The sequence below is a fragment of the Narcine bancroftii genome, chromosome 8, assembly GCF_036971445.1.
Source record: "Narcine bancroftii isolate sNarBan1 chromosome 8, sNarBan1.hap1, whole genome shotgun sequence".
In the NCBI taxonomy this organism is placed as follows: Eukaryota; Metazoa; Chordata; class Chondrichthyes; order Torpediniformes; family Narcinidae; genus Narcine; species Narcine bancroftii.
Window position 1 is genome coordinate 27,209,685 of NC_091476.1, and position 13,822 is coordinate 27,223,506.

A 13,822-nucleotide genomic window follows, 5' to 3' on the forward strand; every position below is an offset into this window, starting at 1 on the left:
TAAACCACTGAGACAGAAAGCATGTCATAGAAATTACATCAGAAGGCACCAAGGCACAACCTACATCGTCCTCTCAATGGAATTTCCACTGAAAAAGGAATATAAAGTGATTCTCAGTGAAGCCACAGCATTTTCAGTGAGACAGAAGCACAAAATAACACTCAACAGGTAAGAGGCTATGAAATTTTAACTCGCATCTTCAGTTACAAACCAATTGCTTCTTAACTTTTTAATAAATTGTTACTGAATGGCCACCCTGCTGAGAGACTGAATTACACCCGGGAGCCAATGCATTCTTCCTTATTCCTTTAAAATGTTTACAATGAAACTTCAAGGAATTTGGGAGAGGTTGGAGTTTGGTATAAGGTGTCATTTGTTGGTGTTTATAATAGACATTTAAAACACAAGGTTAATGTGAACTGATGAGTTGCATGGGGCAGGAGGTAGACAGTACAAGCAGCAAATGTACAGTCGGCGTGGTGGGTAAATGTGGGCAGTACAAGCAAAGATCTGCAAAATGACTGTGTGCATTAGTGGTGAGAGATAGTGATGAAAATGCCTCAACAGTTACCCCTATTAGGTAGAGTCTTGTAGGGCATGATCTGTTGCAGGAGTAGTTTTCGCTTAATCTTAGCTTTCCTTATCGCCTGAAGTTAAACTTTTTGAGTATTGTTGGAGCTGCACTAATCCAGTCAAGTGGATTTGCCATTGTAGATGGTCAAAAAGAATTCGAAAGGTCAGAAGGTGAGTCACTCATCATGGAATACACAGAACCTTTGACCATCAATTGTGATTACCTTTATGAGAAGATAAATAATGGGAAATTCAACAGTGTTTGAACTATTTATGCCAAGGTTAGATGCTCTTTAATCTATAACTAAATGTTGTCCATATCTTGCTACTTATGTGAAAAGACAGCTTTATTTATTGAGGGGCTATGAGTAGAAATTAATTTTCTCCAACCATCAGTGACTTCTCTCACTTTGATAAAACAGTTGAATGTTACTGACCCATATCAGACTTTTCCCTGGGGAACTCTTGCAGTCATATCCTCAGACAGAGATAAATGTTTATGCTAATTATTTCTTTGGTCAGTGGAGGATTTTCAATCTGACTTGCATTGAATTCTGTTCTATCTGAATTCCTTGATCCAGACTTAATCAAACACCTCTGGAATTTACCTCTTTTACTCAGCCTTAGGCTATCATACTAATGACGTGTGAAGCCAGTTGATATTGGTAGAAATCTGACTCAGCCACATCAACAGTTTAAATATAAGAAGATATTATCAGTTCTAGAAATGCCTCCTTCCATCATTATGCTTTATGATAGAGTCGAATGTTCGACCAGATCATGTTTGTGTGATCAGGGCTTGCATGGGCTATCAGGTTAGTTAAACATTAATATTTCCACTGTCCTGTGAGGTAGGGATTTGGCTGTCAGAAATAAAACACTACATATGCTGTATAGTGGAAATAAAATCAGGAATATTGGAGGACAAGGCAGATCCAGCAGCATTTTTGGAGCTAAATATTATTCATGAGAAACATTAACCCTGCTTCTCTTTTCACATGTACTGTAAGGGGTGCCAGAAAATGCTCATGCAAACTCTTTGCCTTACCGCAGACTAAAGGAAATTTCATGTAATATGACATTTTCTGTTTTATTACATGACAATAAAATAATCTTGAATCTTGACATATGCTCCTTACCTGCAAAGTATTTACAGCATTTAAATTTTATATCAAAAGTATATATCCAGCTCTTAGTCAGGGTGTTTTCAGAGACATACTCTCTTTGAGTTTCAGCCTTGGCTTTCTCAATTTGATTTAATTGTTTAGCAGGTCTTTTTTTTACATTACTTACATGTTACCTCCTATATTGTGGCACAATGTATTAAATGTGTGCATTAAATTGTGCACTCTCCCATATTTTGTTCAGCATTCAGTGACTTCTGAACTGCTCTCTATTTCCCTGCCCGCTTCGTACTATCTGGAAATGTGCACTGTTTCTGAAACAGAATCATTAATATACAGTAAAATCCCCATTATCTGGAATTCCAGTTACTGGCAGCCTCGAGTAACTGGCAAAATAATTGTGGAAAATAAATAGGTAAAAGATATGAAAGTTTAAAATTGGCATATCCCTCCCCACCAGCAGTTAGTTCGCCAATCTCAAGCAACCGGGAAATTTGCTTATCCGGCATCTTCCAACCACCATAGGTGCTGGATACTGTATATGAGAAGTCCACTGGAGCCCCATAGATGACCACAGCAGCACATAAAAATATCAGAAAAACCCTCATCCCAATAGAATTCCTCTAATAAATATCCATTGGATTGCAGTTATATTTCAATTCCTTATCCCTACCCAAATTAAGACAGAATTTACATTTTAGGAAATAAAATTTCATGTGAAATACCACATTAAGCCTTGCAATACAATTTCCATATGAGTTGTCACTTCCTCAAAAATGTTCAGGAAGTTCAATGTGCATAATTCTCCTTTAAGAATTTTTTTTCCTTTCTATAAAAAGGAGCCACAAAGCATTGAATAATAATAATAATAATGGTGGAATTCAATTTCAAATACTCTAAAGACTATTTGAAAACTTTATTTTTTATTTTGCCTGGTTTTGATTTATTTCATCTATTTCTTGTAGCATACTCTTACTTTTCCCAGATTATGTTTAGATGCAATGAAACTGAAAATCCATTTGCTGTTGCGATGTTGTCATGCACTCATCTGACTGATATTAAGCTAATGATTTTGAAAAAAGGCTTTCAAGTGTTCACTGGTCACCACAAGCCTGTTAACCACAAATTTTCGAGTGAGAAGTACCTGACAAAAGGATTCACAATAACTTAAGAATAAATTTGTTAGGCTTTAGGGTGGAAATGAGGATTTGGCTGTCAGTTTTATCCAGAAAGCTAATTTAATAGCAACCATTTTTATTCTGTGTGTCTTTCAGTTCAACTGAAGTCCCACAAATATAATAATGCATCTGAATACTGAAAGCATCAAGTTCCCCAATTGTTTAGCTTGCTGAATTTTAATTATTTTTTTCCACTCATTATTGGCACTTTCTGGGTTCCTTTTAAAGGACATGTCAATGTCCAAAAAAAAAGGTTATTGCTGCAAATGTTAAAAACCCAACATCTTTAAAGGATGAAGAGACTACTTGGCACAGATTAGAAACAGCTAGGAAAGTCTGACTCATAAGTGTTGCACTCCTGGAGAGAATAAAATAGGCCTGCTTCAAAGGACCTAAATGTTAATTTAATGGAATATTTTCACATACAAATTATATGTTATTTTTCCCCTTTTTTCATAATTTAGATTATAACCATGGCTAATATGTCATCTTTGGCATTAATCCACAACAATGCTATCCAGTCCACAATGAGTTTCAATGCATCAATCAAAAGATCGGAATGTGTAATTGAAGATGGCTTCATTTCAACGGTGCTGCCTGTTTTATACACAATTATTTGTGTGATTGGGCTGCTGAGCAACATACCGGCCTTCTGGGTGTTCTACTTCAATCAGAATAAGGCAACATCGATCTCGACTTACATGAGGCACCTGGCCTTGTCCGACCTCCTGCTGTTGCTCTGCCTTCCCTTCAGGATCACCTATCATATTGGAGAATATACCTGGATGGCCAAATTCTACTTCTGTAAGATTATTGGATCATTCTTCTACATCAACATGTACGTCAGCATTGCATTTCTAGAGCTGATCAGCCTAGACCGTTATTTAAAGATCACAAAGCCCCTCCGCAAGTTCAGGATACACAGCGAGAAGTGGAGTTCGAGCATTTCCATGGCAGTGTGGGTGGTCGTATTTCTGCTAATGCTACCCTTTGTGGTGCTGAGCACCTTGCATTCAAAACAGGCAAAATGCTTCCATTACACGAGCCAAAAGTTTACAGCTGGTTCAATGAATCTGACAGCTGTGATATCTATTTTTATCTTTTCTTTGCTTTTTCTCATATTCTATGCTAAGATTGCTGTCAAGCTCTATGAAATTTCCCAGGGAAAAAAGGACCATATCAGGAAAGTGAGAACTAGAGCTATTTTGAAGACCTTTATTGTCCTTGTAATCTTCCTGGTGTGCTTCGTGCCATATCACATTATTCGAATCCCATATGTTCTCTCCCAGATGGACATAATCTCCAGCTGCCAAATGAAGCATTTCCTGCATGTTGCCAATGAGTTGGCACTGTGCCTCTCTGCCCTGAACAGTTGTCTTAATCCAATAATTTATTTTTTCCTCTCTAACTCCTTTCGTAAGACTATAATTTACAATGTTCATGGAAAATTCCACAAAAATTTCACTAAAACCAAAGGGGCAACAAACAGTTTCAAATCCATCACAGAAATCTGAAGTTCTGAACTACAAATACTGAGTAAATGGACCAGAAGCAGAATCCACGGCTTCAGCACGGCATGATTGCAGCAACTATTCGGGTGGTGGATGGCAAAATCAGGAAAGAATTGGCCATCATTACATTCCTTTGGATTGAAGCGGCCTTACTAGAGAGAACACAAATAGCCACTTATAGATTCAACTTGTAACCAGGCTGGCAAATACACAAGGAATGTATTGTTTCAAAAATCTGGTTACAATAAGGAGAATTCAGTTGCAATAGAAGTCCAGATACAGTTATGTGGAGGGTGCTGAAGTTGGGAATTCATGGAAATGGAAAATATCAAGAGTGAAACCTTTTACATCATCACAGAACTATTTCCACCATGGTTTTATTCTAACAGGAAATCACAGTCTTTTTGCAAAGGCATACAAGATCTATGTAAACTTAAAGATCAAGTTAGAGATTGCTAGGTTTGCTCTCCAATCATTTCAGATGCTCACAATCTATCATCATTTTAAAGTTCAGTAAGGTACATTTTTTTCTTGCATACCCTTAAAATTAGCTCCAGTATGGTACACCTACAGCCTGACAATCTTTCCTTCCCAATCAGTCCGGGCACCCCAAGTGTTGATAATCTGGAGAGAGAGAGAGAGAGAAATGAACTTCTCAAAGATTTTCAATCGCATCCCAGAGCATAAGTTTAATGGAAGAGCAAAATCTAGAAGGCGATTTCATAATGAACATAATTATTGATTTATTGAGAACGAACCTCCTGGACTAAAGAGTAAAAAAAAAACAACCTTTGGTTGTGTTGGTTTGAGTAGTGTTAGGTCTGCTTTGTTCATGAATGAGTGAGACAAACACCAGACTGAGTCGAAATCAGGGTTCTTTGTTCTTTATTACCGGATTGTAACACTTGCAACTAACAATGTTAGTCGGAGAATGCATTCTGCCGTTATCAGCAAAATGGTGATTTTTTTATACCCTTGGATACGTGCTTAGAACATCATCATATCATTACTTGTCCAATGACTAAAACTGTTGCTATCCTTTCCCTGCTAGCTTCCTGCCTCTCAATCCATCAATGTCTCTCTTATCTTGTAAGTACAAGGATGCATTCACATCTTGTTACAGCCCTGCACAGGGTAACTCCTTACACATTCCCATCTCATGATGTTTTACCTTACAGTAGTTGTCTGTAGAGCTGAGAAGAAGATAGTAAATTTATTTATTTTCCAGTGCAATGAGCCAGAATATGAACACAAAAGTATGCCAGACAGTGGATGAACTGGCTCAACATCTTGTGGTTTAAAGAGCCATCCTATGTTGGATGTACAAGTTCCACTTTATAAATACTTTTCTTTAAATGTAAATAAATGTAATCTACAAATAGAAATTGTAAATAATATGCTATAAATATGCTTACTGTGTTACATCAATACTTACATATATATTTATTAAAAGATAATTTTGTATAAATTAGCATGTCTAATGTTATTTTTATTATCATTATGGTTTTGAAGGTTTCACAATTAAATGCACGTTGAAGGGAAGAGACTGTGAGAAGATGGTTGGAGGGGATACCAGGTTGTATTGTGCAGTGTCATTACAATGGAGATCAGTCATTATGTTGACCATAAGGCTGATGGGGGTGAAAGGTGAGCTCAAGAAACCCCAACCCAATGAAGCTCAGTGGGGGAGGAGAAAGGTTGAGAATAGACATGAGAGAAATGGGTCGAGAACATGGTGGAGGGACTTCTCAATTGAGAGTTACTTCAACAAAAGATGCTTCTGGGGAACCATTGGGCTTGGAGAAGATATCTTTCAAGGGAAGGAAGGGAACAAAGCTGGATATGGACAATATAAAGTCAAGGAGAGGAAAAATGAAGTAAAATAATGGAATGTCTTTCCAACATTTGTGGCACATTGATCACTGTCTATGTCTCAACCTTTGATTATTTTTTCCCAGCATCTCAATGCTATTTAGATTTAGGTTTATTGTTACCTGTACCAAAATATAGGTAAGATATAGGCTCAAGAAACCCAAAAGCTGGGTTTCTTCAGCTTAAAATAAAGCCATGCCCTGGCACCATTTTGGATTTAAAAAGGAAAGCCACGTGATAGAAACAAAGTGACAAGATGAAACACGACAATGGTCAAATGAGGTTTCCAGCATTTTATCACCTCGGGCAACTCGGGGTCATTCATAGTGACCCTGCCATTCCAGGAGCTGCACATGGGTGGGAATCTGGCAGAGGAAGTCACTCTCGGTTGTCAGTCCTGGTCCTGGTGAGAGTGGCATCCACGTGCGCAGCAACGTTCCCAGCTCTGGTCCCACCTAGCAAGCCATGGCGCTCTCCCTGGTCGTACCTGCCTCTGGCACCGTGACCAGCCCCTTCTTTCTCCCAATAACTGATGCCCCTCCTGCCTCGGCCACAATTGGCATGCAATACGAGTTTCAATCCCTCCCCATTGAATAAGAGCTTTACGGGAGGCAGGAGAGCTGGCTAGTCTGTGGGCCTGATCCCAGTGCTGGATCGAATGGCACCACTACTGCTGTGCAGCTGAAGCCTGAGAGGCAGAACATCCAGAGTCTTTTTCAGAGATTACAAATAATTTGTGTGAATATTAGATTTTTATATTTTCCAAGTATTAGAATTATTTCATATCATACAAAAATAGCTCAAGTAATGTATAAAAATGCAATGTTACCAAGATTGGATCGTCCAGGAGAGATCATCCAGTGATCTTTCCTGGGTGAAAGTGTACCCAGTGGGGAATTGGCCCAGGCATCCCACACTTCAGGCTGATGCTTCTATAACATCAGCTGCACAGCTGGTGAGGTCCCAGAAAATGAAATCAAAGACACATAGGAAGATAAAGGCAGAGAGGGAATTATCGAGTTTAATCATGAAATCTGAAATAAAATCAAAAATTGCTGGAATGAGTCAGTGAGTCAGGCAGCTTTTGTAGAATGAGTAAGAGGTAATAATAACTGGCACGGTTAGCGCAACGCTGCTACAGTGCCAGCGACCCAGGTTTGAATCCTCCGTTGTCTGTAAGTTTATACGTTCTCCCCTTGTCTGCGTGAGTTTTCCCTGGGTTTCTCTTTGCTTAGATGCTGCATGACTTGCTAGGCATTTCCAGCAATGCCTAGCTTTTATTATGAGTGATATTAAAGTATTGCATTTTCTTTCCATTGTTGGCTTAGGTCAAGTTCGATGAACCGATAAGTAGCACTGGACAATTTTTTTTCTCATGGTTTTCTTCCTGAAAAGAAATTGGGGATTACGATAGACAACTTCAAGCTGAAGACAAAGATAATTTCAGATTTGTTGTATCACAGAGGAGTTGAAGAAACATTAAGTTAACTTTTATTGAATTTAGCATGTTTAATCACATAATGATGGTGGCACATTGCGTTAATTCAACTAACCTTAAAATGTTTTGATGTTAGTTTTCATTTGTTCTCAGCTTCTGATGCCTCTTGTGTCAGTGTCCAATAATAGTCGGCCAACATTGATGGATTTCAGTTGCCCTGATACCACTTTTCCATGGTCACAATGTCCTGGTGAAACCTTTCATCAGGTTTGTCATTGACTGCACCAAGATCAGCAGGGAGAACGTCCAAGTGCAAATGCAGAAAATACATTTTCAATGACATGTTGAACTACAAGGTTTTGTAAACTTGAAGTAGACTTAAAATGTGACAGGAAATCATAAAAATTAGTTATATCTAAAGAATGGTACATGATAGGAAAATTTTAAGGTGATTTTCATGATCAGCAGACCCAACTCCAAAAAAATACACCCTAAAGGGTTCAAGAAGAAAAATCTTCATTTTCCAATGTAATCACTTCATCTAACAGTTTTTCTGCTCACTTCACCAGAACAACATTCACTGAACACTGCCCAATCCATAAACACACTTCTCACTGTGACCCAAGGGCATTGAACTTGAGAAGGGCAATCCATTGTGTGGTGGGTGTGAGGAAACAGGCCCTTAATTTCCATCAGAGGTTTTCAGACAGCCCTTCTGTCATGGCCAATAAGTGCTTTAAATTGTGAACTCACTTCAATACTGCAGGAGCCATGTGTTTTTTTTAAGCTACAGTCAAACATAGCCTGCACAGATCTTGTTTTAGCACAGGATTCTGTCTGTAAAAATACCATATTACAGACTTTAATGAATGTTCTTTTACAAACCCACCAACTCCCACAGCTACCTCGACTACACCTCTTCCCACCATGTCCCCTGTGAGGGTTCCATTCCATTCTCTCAATTGCTCCTTTTCCATCACATCTGCACCCAGGATGAGGACTTCCATGCCAGATCATCAGATATGTCCCCCTTTAAATAACACGGCTTTCCTTCTACCACCAGCAACTCGGCGCTCAGCCCCATATCATCTGTTACTCGCACATCTACCCTGACCCCTCCACCCCCAAGTACTACAAGCATAGGATTCCTTTTGTCCTCACCTACCACCCCACCAGCCTCCACATCCAACACATCCTCCGCTGCCATTTCTGCCACCTACTACGTGATCCCTCCACTAGACACATACTCCCCTCTCCTTGCCTCTCTGCCTTTCACAGGGACTGCTCCCTCCATGACTTCCAAGTCCAGTTCTCCCTCCCAACCATCAACCCCTTGGTTCCAACCCCTGTGACCACAGGAGATGCTCCACTTGCACCCACACCTCTTCCCTCACCACCATTCAGGTCCCCAAACAATCCTTCCAATTGAAGCAACATTTCACTTGTGAATTTGCAGGGGTACTTTACTGCATCCAATGCTCCCATTGTGGTCTCCTCCACAACAGAGAGACTGAGACCAGAATGGGATATTGCTTAGTTGAGCACCTCAGCTCTGTGTTCCACAACAGCATGGATCTTCCCAGTGACCACCCATTTCAAGTCTCCATCCCACTCCCTTGTTGGCATGTCTGCATGACATCTCATCAACTGCCAGAATGAAACCACCCGCAAATTGGAGGAACAACAGCTCATATTCTGAGTGGGCACCCTCTAACCAGATGGCATTAATATAGACTTCTCTGGGTTTTGTTAAACACTCCCTCTCACTTCTTCCCCCATTGTCTTCTTCCAGCTCTGTCTCTCCCTTTTCCCTGTCCCCTTTCGCACTGACATAATAAATTCTCACCTTATCATATCTAATTGACACGTTTTGCTCTCTGTATTTCAGCCCCAGACAGCATTGTCTGAATTCTGAGATTTCCTGTTCTTGGTTAATTCTGCTTATTCCTTGAAGAAGGGGCCAGGCCCGAAACATTGGCAATATATCTTTGTCAAATTCTATGGAGACTGCCAGACTGGCTGAGTTCATCCCACATTTCAGTGTGTTTTCACTACAAAATCAGTGTCTACATAAGACTGAGTGAGCATTAATTCTATACATATAAACAGTTCATTCTTAGTGCACCAAAATAGGGTGGGATTCAATTTCTAGGCAATTACATCACTGCATCACACACCACCAAATTCTCCTTCCAGCATTTCATTTGGGGATAACTGCTGAATTGTCATCTGGCTCCCTCTGCTGGCTCTCAATATTACTACAAGTGCAGGTTTTCCATCTGCCGGCTGCAATGGCTATTTCATCAATCAGAGGATGGGCGTGTTGGATCATTTCCAAGGATGTCACTCATGATTCCTGGAGGCAGGTGACACAAAAATGATCTCACTGCAGAGTTTGAAAATCAATGCCATAAGCACCTCTACTGCATTGTTCATTAAATTCAAAGCCTGGCAATGCATAGAGAGGGATAATTGTAGAGTTCTTGGTTCCCAGTGGAGGTCACATGGTGGAGGGTGAAATCACACCAGATAGCTACAAAAATCCCATAATGTGGTGAGTTGCATTAAAGAAACAGTGAATTTAAACTTTATTCTTTAACCAGCAATGATGCAACAGATTTGATCTACAAAATGTACACCATTTTAGGAAAGACACTGGGGATCCAAACTTTTTTTATATACATATATTTTTAAAATCAACCAACATTTAAAAAGTTCTAAAATAGATAGATAGTGTTAGTGGACAGACATTCATACGAGCACAATTTCACCCTATGTTGAGAGCACGTCTCCATCTTTTCAGTTTCCACATAGCATTTATTCCAGCAGACATGGGTTTGAAGATAACAGAGTCATAGTTGGGCTACTTGATTAGAGAAATTAACTCTCAGAAAATCAGAGGGAAAAAGGAAAAAGTTCAAAGCAAATAATTTCAATTATCAACATTCAGCAGTTGGTCAGTTTTTACTTTTTCTAGATTTTTTTTCCTAACTAGATCTCTCTTGTTAATGCCCATCCCTTCAAGATATTTTGGCTTCAACACCATAGTTATTACTCTCCACATCTAAGTCTAGACAATGGAAGGCCTAATGAAGCCACTCATCTGAAGTCTGGAGACATACATCTAGCTAGTGTCTTTGGAGAAAACACAAATCCTACCCGATTTCCTTCCACCTGGGCTGGGGAGAATTAGACTCGGTCTGTTCAATGGACTGTGATCAGTGCACAATCACATACAGGTGAATTTCTAACTGGTATAATGAAACACTGGTATCAGCAGGGGTCGGGGGTGGGGGCGGAGAGTTGTTCTGATGGAAATGACTGTACCTGAATCATGCTGGAGAACACAAAGTTCTGGTGAGCTGAATAACCAGGGAAGTAAACTGAGCATTAAACTCAAATAAAAAGGAGAGAAGGCCATCAGGTGTGTGTGTGTGTGTGTGTGTGTGTGTGTGTGTGGCTGGGTGTCTGATGCATGCGTTTCTCTGTATTCCAAACATACGACAAGGAAGCAGAGGAGGAAAATAACTAATCAGATTGCATTAGCAATGGACCCAATCAATTCGCAGAGCTAGAAGCTGCATAAAACGTAGGGGCAAAAAAAAAATGTAGCAGGGACAGAGCTTCACAAGCTAGTTTGAATTCACTTAACCTTAGAAGAATGAGAGTGGATGTTTCTAACAGGACTGAATGTGGAAGTATGTTTTCATTAGTTGAGGGATGTAGAATGAGGAATCACATTCTCAGGCTACAGGCAGACATTTAGCTTTGAGACAAGGAGAAATTTCTTCAAAACAGCAGAAAATTGCTACCACAGATGAGTTGTAAAAGCCAAGTTGCTAAGTATTACCCAGGAGGGACAAAGATACATTTCAAGACACAAAAAAGCATTAAGGTATGTGAGGAGAGAACAAAAGTTCAGCAGTGAGATAAATGATCAGCCATGATAACGTGGCATGGGGGAAATCAGGCTCAGAGGGCTGAATGGCCTTTTCCTACTTCTGCTTCTATTTCCTCCTGTTTCTAAGACTGTGAAGATAGATTATAACCATTATAGAAATATTATAAATCATTTATCTCAGTGAAATTGTTCCCGAACTTTATTTCCTGTTTTTATGTATGTATATACATATATATATATATATCTAAAACATATTTTAAGAGAGGAAATATATAGAGTTAAGATTATAACAGGGTACAGAGAGTAACAGTCCAAAGAATTCTGTTGATTTTCTTGGTATCATTACTCTTGAATGTTCTCTAGCACTTATTACATACATAATAATTGATAAGGAAGACTTGCCGCTGCAATGGAGATTCACCAGCACATCACTGGCATAGAGGAGTTTAGTTGTGTGAGATTGGATAGACAAGGTTTGTTTTCCTTGGAAGTAGCTGAGGGGGGACTTGTCTTGAGGAGTATAAAATTATGAGGGACATGGTGGGCCAAAGGAGAGAAATATGAAAGTCTGCAGATGTTGTGATTATAGTCAAAACACAAAAATGCTGGAGGAACCAGCTGGTCTTGCAACATTCCTAGGAGTTAAAGATATATTACTGGTGTTTCAGACCAGAATCTTCTTCAAGGTGGGGATGTTTTTGAACTGTGTGATTTTCTGACTCTATTTAAGATTGTTTATGAGCCACATGACAAGTGCACGATTGACTCAACTCTTGGGTGCCCAAAGTAGTTCAATCTCTGATGAGTTTTAACTGAGCAAAAGAGGTTTAATAGGGATATTGGGCAAGTCTCCAATGAACCGAATGTGGCTAGGGAACCCCCTTATAGCTCAATACCGGAACAACTTTAGATGTTGAGACAGAAAGACCCATATTCAACTTTGTATTAACATAAAAATCAGTGACATTGTTAGTAGGGTCGATGGAAGCTTTAAATTAAGATATATTAATTGATTAATAGGCAAAACAGTGACAAAGATTTTAGTGTAATCAAATCAGAGGCTAGCTGAGCATTTTCTCAACAGCGAAGGCTTGTAGTCAAGTTCAAAAGAAACTCAGGGTTTCTTATACATAGATCATTAAAATGCAACAGGCAGGTGCAGAACATAATGGAAAGCTGGCCTTTATATTTAGATAACAAGAGGTTAGAAGTTATATTTCAGTTCTACAAAATTCAGGTTAAACTACCCCTCCAGTACTCTGCTTCCACAACATCAGCTGAAAGGATACTGTATTAATTTTCTAGAGGGTAAGTAATGAACCTAACACAAACTGGGATCAGATTTCTGAGAATTTAGAAGGATAGGGGGTGATTTGATTGAAATTTTCAGTATATTATTGGAGAGAGAAGGGAAAAGACTGTGTTAGTTGGAGATTTAGTGTTGGGGAGTTACTGTCAAAATGTTAGAGCATGTCATTCAGAAACAACGTGGGGATAGCTTTCATGAAACAAACACTGGTACAAGATTGATCCCAAGTCATTTGTCAATTTTAAACCTAGCATTCGGTTTACTTGGTGAATTAAAAAGATGGGTATGTGGACTTGGGTCCCAGTTCAGTCAATCTATTTTTGAAAGGCAGAAAAAGCTTATATCTAGTGATCTTCTGTCCCCATGGTCACCTCGAGGAGCGCTAAACTTGATATCATGGATAAGTTTAATCAGATAAATTTTTATCGTGAATGGTTTCCCTTCACTGGACAATTATAACATTATGTCTCACCCTCTGGGCAAATAGGTTTTCCTTGTCAAGGCCACAGTAACCACAGTCAGGCAAGTAGAAAATCCGAGCAGCTGCAAAAATACTGGCACAGAGGGGAGGTATCGCATCCAGAAGGTCGTGGCAATTGGCTGACTTGGAACTTCCTAAAGGTAAATAATCAATAAGTTTAAGTCTTTCCTGCCCAGCAACTCATCCTAATAGTTCTTTTGTAACTAATTACTTTTATTAGAACAATAATTTTCCACCCATATTATCATAACTTATATTTCTTTCAATAAAAGTCAAAGCCAATTAAGAACATAATAAAACACTCAAATATATTATAGAAATCTTAACATCATTGAGTACCTTTTACATTTAAATAACTATCCAAAGCACAAGTAGTGGATTAATTTTTTGTCACTGTATCAAAATCATTGCCCCAAAATACTACAGTACTTCTTG

The 13,822-nt window shown here is 39.1% G+C and overlaps 2 protein-coding genes across 6 annotated transcripts in view; one reads left to right on the top strand and one right to left on the bottom strand.

Annotated features, from left to right (window-relative positions):
• Positions 1–13,822, bottom strand: part of LOC138740534 (amine oxidase [flavin-containing]-like) — a 74,898-nt gene that overhangs the window by 9,987 nt on the left and 51,089 nt on the right. For 2 of the 5 annotated variants that reach the window (XM_069893331.1, XM_069893334.1), the window contains exons 15-16: positions 13,379–13,521; positions 4,926–5,010 (exon numbers count right to left, since the gene is read on the bottom strand). In XM_069893331.1, coding sequence (XP_069749432.1) covers positions 4,926–5,010; positions 13,379–13,521 — 228 coding nt within the window. The other 3 variants (XR_011342978.1, XR_011342979.1, XM_069893333.1) reach the window with 3 other exon arrangements.
• gpr34l (G protein-coupled receptor 34 like) lies at positions 46–5,854 on the top strand. Its single transcript, XM_069893335.1, has 2 exons — positions 46–168; positions 3,340–5,854. Exon 2 carries the CDS (start codon positions 3,349–3,351, stop codon positions 4,387–4,389), a length of 1,041 nt encoding a protein of 346 aa, XP_069749436.1. The 5' UTR covers positions 46–168; positions 3,340–3,348; the 3' UTR covers positions 4,390–5,854.

Bases quoted from the DNA above. Each gene is read 5' to 3' on its own strand.
- gpr34l (XM_069893335.1), top strand. From the start codon at position 3,349: ATGGCTAATATGTCATCTTTGGCATTAATCCACAACAATGCTATCCAG.